Genomic DNA, 6,331 nt, shown 5'->3' with positions numbered 1-6,331 from the left:
TCCCCCCCCCCCCGTCTCGCTTTTAAGTTTATGCACATGGGAGGGGCCCCTCCCCCGCTCGCTTTGCTTTCTAGTCCGTGGGGTACGGAGCTTTCTTTTTGAATTGCAAATACGCCTTAATCCAACTCACAGTTTGTCATCGGTCATACGAACTCGTTTAGCCTCCGTTTTAACCGCTCGATCTCTTGCACTTGCCCCGGTCAGCGTCGCTTCTTCCATTTGGACACTCAGCAGGAGGACCATCGGGATGGAGAAGCGCCTTGATTCCCCAGCATTGCGCTAGCGAAGAGGCGACCTCTCAAAAGTCCCCTGGCTAGGAGCCTTTCAGCCAGGCTCCATGGGAGGTAGCGATTCCTCCCCCCCCCCTTCCTGCTGGTGCACAGCTTTCACCCCCCGGGAGGTCCGGGTGGTGAGTCTGCTCAGCGCGCCGCCATAGATCAGAAATGATGATAATTCCTATGTATAGACATAAACAAAAAAAAGTTCCTGAAAATGTTGTATAAATGCAAATTTTGCCAAGTTAATATGCTATAATGCATTAAATGATCCATTACTAAAGTGTTCAGTGTTTTCACTGGGTAGCCGTGTTGGTCTGAAGCAACAGAACGGAGACTGAATCCTGTGGCACCTTTAAGACCAACAGTTTTTAATTCTGGGTATAAGAGTGCGTGTACACGAAAGCTTATGCCCAAACTCAAACTTTGCTGGTCTTTAAGGTGCCCCTGGACTCAAACTTTGTTCTAATATTTTCACTGTTAGTTTTGCTTAATAACCAAATCTGTTGGTAGTTCTACCAATTGTGGCTGTATGAGAGTGTTTTGGTCCAAAGAACACACTTTCTTCTGTTCATTCCAGAATTTTTCTTTTCTTTTTTTACAATCATTTTTTTTATTTTTATAGACAAACATGTAAGAGAAGAAAAAATATTCTTACAGATTCTTTTTAAACAAACTCTTCCCTAACAACTGGTATACTTCTCTATGTCACCATATATCATTAGGCGTATCTCTTGCAAATGTATCGAAGTTATACTTTGTATGACCTTAAACAGTTTTGAATGTCTATGTAATTTATTTACTGTAGTCTTCAAACCACTTATAAAATCTTGATCACGTATTGTCAAATGTTGACTCTGGTTGTCCTTTCCAGAGTTCAGAATTTTTCTACCTCCCACTTTTATTTTTTCCTGCCTCTCAGATGGCAAAAATAAAGACAAATCTGCCAAGGTAGCACAGAGTACAGCAGTTTGCATCTTTTTCTCAAGTATTAGGTATACTTGCAATTTTTGTTTTAGAAACTGAAGTCTTTTATACTTTTTAATACCATAAATATGCAAAAGTACAATTTTATCTGCTAAGTTATAAATGATGCATTTTATGTTGTTAAATCAATAAAGTTTAGGTTTGATAGGAAAGTAACGGACACCTATATTTCAATTTTGCCCAAAATTTCTGGAGTTTTTTTGGAGGGAGGGGAGAAAAGCAATGCTTCAAACTCTCCGGAGCTGTTAGAGCTGTAGTCCCACTACCTCATGGCTGCCTCTCCCGTTCCCAGATGGCTTCTGCGACAGATGCTCGCTACGGCCAGAAAGAGTCCTCCGACCAGAACTTTGACTATATGTTCAAAATCCTCATCATTGGCAACAGCAGCGTAGGCAAGACATCCTTCCTCTTCCGGTATGCCGATGACTCCTTTACCCCGGCCTTTGTCAGCACCGTTGGCATTGACTTCAAAGTGAAGACCATCTACCGCAACGACAAACGCATTAAACTACAGATCTGGGTGAGGCGGGCATTCTGCCTTGGAGGGTGGCTTTGTAAGGCTTACAAGAGGGAGCATGTGCGGGGGACGCTTGTGGTTGGTCTGGCCACAGTCAGGATGGAAGGCAGAGCTAGACCATCAGTCTCCCTTAGCTGGGCGATTTGTTAATTGATGGATTTGATGAACAGGTCCTTGGGCTAAAAAGTGGGCTTTATAAATGAGCGAACAAAGACAAGTCTTCCCCCCCCCCCCTGCACTTTTCCAGGATACGGCGGGTCAGGAACGGTACCGAACCATCACCACAGCCTACTACCGGGGTGCCATGGGCTTCATCTTGATGTATGACATCACCAACGAAGAGTCATTCAATGCCGTCCAGGACTGGTCAGTTCTGTTGGGTTCCCTTGCCTGGGGGAGGGGGGGAGCAGAAGGTGTCCAGGCGAGTAGAGAGGAGACAGGTGTGCAACCTGAGAATTCTCCAAGGTTTTAGGACTGGGTGTTGGGGCCAGTTGAGCACTTTGAAATTTATTCACTTAATTTATTTACAAAATTTGTGTCCCACCTTTCTGCCCTTAAAAGGGCCACCAAGGCAGCTAACTGTTTAAAATATGTATGATCAAATCACATTTTGAAACCACTAAAATCATCCCCCCCAACACATGTCATTAAAACAATTAAAAGACAGAGCTAAAATACATACCCAACATAAAAATGGCAATTAAAACATTGGTTGGGAAGGAGGGATCATTGAGGGAATGCCAAATGAGACAAAAATGCCCTCACCTGCCAGTGGCAGATGGGAACAGAAGGGGACGAACGAATCTCCCCGAGGAGACAGTTCCAGAACTTCGGTGCCACCACCAAGAAGGCACTCCCCTGAGATTGCTGCCCACCTAACTGCAGAAGACAGGGCACGCAAAGCAGGGCCTCCAAAGGTGACTGTCATGGTTGGGTGGGTTCATAAGGGGTTAGGTTTTGAAGGTCAAGACCAGCACCTTGGATTGTGCCTGGAAACAAATTGGAAGCCAGTGTCGATAAGCCAAGACTGGAGTGATAAGGCCTGTACGACCCACTCCAGTCGACATCCCGGCTACAGCATTCTGTACCGACTGTGCTGTGTGGGGCTGGCCCATGTGCTTCTACTCATCCGCGGAGTCCCCTTTCCCCCCCCCATGTCTCCCATCAGGTCAACCCAGATCAAGACCTACTCGTGGGACAATGCCCAGGTGCTGCTGGTGGGGAACAAGTGTGACATGGAAGACGAGCGGGTGGTGTCTTCGGATCGGGGCCGCCAGCTCGCAGAACATCTGGGTGAGTGGGGGTGGAGCCTGGGGGTGGGAGTTCCACTCTCTGGGGTGGCTGCCTTCCCAAAAGGTGCAAATGAAGCCAATTTGTATAATTGTACAAGTCACAGGATTCCCTTTCTGCAGGCTCAGAAGGGGGGGGGGAGGGGATTGTTTTAAAGCAGACACCTGCCAGAGAGCAGCTTAGCTACTGAAAGGAGTGATATGGCTTTGAGAGCTCAAAGTGACCTAGCCACACCACCCCATGCTGAAGAAGAAATGGGGGGGGGGCTTGTTTGTGGTCAACCCCCAAAAACGATGCTCTGCCAGACCAGTGTATTTGCACAAGCCGACTGCCTGTGACATTTGGGCAAAAAGACAGCTAAGCATGCTCGGGGTTTGCCAAGTTCTGCCTTGAGAAAACTTCCTTCCCTCTGTCATCCTTGGGGGGCACCCAGCAAAGTGGACGGGCAGGAGCTGCAGGCAAAGAATCAGAAGCGGTTCGTGCCAACAGTGCAGAACTGATGTGTGGAAGTCACTGGCACGGCATGGAGTGGTGTCCCCTGCTTTAGGTGGCTCTAAAAGGGAGTGAGATGAAAAGAGAGGTAGTGGGGTGAGGGTTTATCATGGCCGGTAGCTTATTCGTGGTGGTGATGGAAAATGCCGTAAAGTTGCAGCCGAATTTTGGGGACCCCCGTAGAGTTTTCAAGTCAAGAGACAGACAGAGGTGGTTTGCCATGCCCTGCCTCTGCGTAGCAACCCTGGGCTTCCCCTGTCGTCTCCCATTCAAATACTAAACCAGGGCTCACCCGGCTTAGCTTCTGAAATCTGACAAGAGTGGGTTTAGCCTGGGCAATCCAGGTGAGGGACAGCTTATTCAGAGACCAAATTAAACCTCCATGTTCAGAGGCAGTACACCTCTGAATATGGGTTGCTGGAAGGGGCGTCTGCCCCACGTGCAGCTTGGGGTGGGTGGGGTGTCCAGCTAGGCTGGGCTGGGGAAGCCAAGCTGTCAGTTCAGAGTCGCCTCTTAGAACCACCCACTCCTGTCCACTGGGCTGGGCTCCCTTCCCCTGGCTTTGAGTGTCATGCTTACCCCTCGCTCTTCCTGTCTATGTCTTGCCTTCCTTCCTCTGCACCAGGGTTCGAGTTCTTTGAGGCCAGCGCCAAGGACAACATCAACGTGAAGCAGACCTTTGAGCGCCTGGTGGACATCATCTGTGAAAAGATGTCCGAGTCCCTTGATGCGGCTGACCCAGCGGTGACTGGGGCCAAGCCAGGTCCCCAGCTGACTGACCAACAAGCCCCCCCACACCAGGATTGTGCCTGTTAAAGAGACTTTGGTGTGGCACCCCCAACCCCTCCCCGTTCCTTCTGGAACCCAGAGCCCTAGACACACACCCCCACCCCAATGCTTACCCTTTTATGTTGGGGGAGGGCTAAAGCCAGAAGGAGGCTGACCTGTGTAGGAATTGTGGCTCTGTCCTTTCATTTCGGGGGAAGGGGGTGGCAGTGTATGTGTGTGAATGCCTGTTCCTTCCTCTCCTAGGTCCAGTGGAGGAAATCTAATTTTGGAGAAGAAGAGCTTTTAACTGTTCTGCTAGACTGAATTTATTTATTTATAGGGTTGTTTTTTTTTAAATGTCCCCCATATTTACAAGTCCAGACTCTTTTTTTTCTTCCATTGTTATTGTGCTCTCTACCCCTCCCCTTTTGTGTCTTGCTCAGGAGGGGAGATTTACGGCAGTCCCTCTTCCCAGCCTCTCAGATACCTAAAGGGGAAAGGTATCCATTGCTGAGGCTGAAGATAAGCCCAGTTTCTGGCCCAGAGTCCATTCGGGCAAGCCAGGTTAACGTCAGGCTGTGGCTTCGGGTATGCAGCCCCCCACCTTGGACCCCTCCCCAAGTAGGCTGGTGGGAGCTCCGCCTGGCACCGCAGTGAGTCCCTGCAGGCGGCTGTTCACCCAGCCCCGTTGTGGCTTCTCAGTCATGCAAGCTACTGGCCAGCATTGGTTGGGTTGTACTACTCCTGCCTGCACGCAGGGGCTTGTGCACCTGAACGCCCTCTCTCCAAGCCTGCCATGGGATAAGGTTAAATTCAAACATTCTCCCCTGCACGGAGACCCTTTCATTGGGAGGCGGTGGCGATATTCTATTTCAGATGCAGGGTTACCTTCCAGTCTTTTTGCTGGGTGCTCAGTGGGCCAGTACCCAGCAGGCCCGTAGCTACAGTGGGGCATTTTGGGGCCTGGCCCCGACTTCTTGCCAAGGCCCCCTGACTTCCATGCAGCACACAGGCCCCCCAACTCTCTGGGCCACCTGGAGGAGTCCCCGCCGCCGCCGCCCCTTTCCCAAGCACAGCTTGCTTCCCCACATAGGTAAGCAAAGTGCGAATGCTGCAAAAGTGAGTTTTTATTTTTATTTTGTGATGTCAGTGCCCCCTGACTTATTTAAACGCCCCCCCCCCCATTACAAAATCCTGGCCACGGCCCTGGTACCCAGCCTCCTTGTCCACCTCGGCTTGCTGACCCCGCCCAGGCCTTCCTCGATCTCGGGTGTCCAGTCTTGTTGCATTCTCACCCAGTTGGGAGGCCTGTCTTCCCGTGTGTACAGAAGAGTGGGGGTAGGTGGGGGGAAAGTAGTCTCTCTATAGTCCCTGTAAATATTGTGTGTGTGTGTGTGGGTTCCCTGTTGGCGTGCGCGTGGAAGTCCTCCTTGCTGTATTGTGGTCGTGCTGGTGGTGTTTTATGATTTTTTTTTTTAAAAAAAATACTGTGCTTGTTTTTCAGTTGCTTGTGAGTCATCATAAAATATATAATATAGCAAATATATTTAAAAGGAAGACTGAGATGAGGGGGGGGGGCACCATTAGCCAGGCAGTGCTGGCGGCTGGGACCAGAAGGGCCCGCTTGCTTCTTTTTTGATGTCCCTTCCTGCTGCTCCCAGGGGAGGGGGGCTGCTGTTCCTAGCCCAGCTCTCCCCATGCCTGTGGCCATTTTTCCTGCCTGGAACTGTGCATTCTGTGGATGAATCCTCTGGGTGACCAAACCCACTGTTACAGTCTCCTTGCCCTACTCCTCCCCCCCCCTTATTTATTCTTTACAGGGTTTTGTTTTACAGATAATTCAACATAAAATTGTACCCCCCCAACACACCCCTTTTGGGGGTATGTTTACTTCTATGGAATTAAAAACAGCTGTACTGTATTAAAATATACTATCACAAGTGTCAAAAATCAATTTCCTAAAAAACAAAATGACAAAAAAAAATCACTGTACTGAGGCGAT

At 49.4% G+C, this 6,331-nt stretch overlaps 1 protein-coding gene across 1 annotated transcript in view; it reads left to right on the top strand.

Annotated features, from left to right (window-relative positions):
* RAB3A (RAB3A, member RAS oncogene family) overlaps positions 1–5,309 on the top strand; it is a 24,005-nt gene extending 18,696 nt beyond the window's left edge. Inside the window, exons 2-5 of the mRNA XM_015426686.1 lie at positions 1,555–1,782; positions 2,027–2,145; positions 2,948–3,072; positions 4,187–5,309. Of these exons, the coding sequence (XP_015282172.1) occupies positions 1,555–1,782; positions 2,027–2,145; positions 2,948–3,072; positions 4,187–4,377 (663 nt within the window). The 3' untranslated portion in view covers positions 4,378–5,309. The remainder of the gene's footprint in view (positions 1–1,554; positions 1,783–2,026; positions 2,146–2,947; positions 3,073–4,186) is intronic.
* The last annotated feature ends 1,022 nt before the right edge of the window (positions 5,310–6,331 follow it).

This window comes from Gekko japonicus, unplaced genomic scaffold, assembly GCF_001447785.1.
Source record: "Gekko japonicus isolate JY-2015 unplaced genomic scaffold, Gekko_japonicus_V1.1 scaffold2550, whole genome shotgun sequence".
NCBI classification, from domain to species: Eukaryota; Metazoa; Chordata; class Lepidosauria; order Squamata; family Gekkonidae; genus Gekko; species Gekko japonicus.
This window is presented reverse-complemented; position numbering and strand designations above follow the sequence as displayed.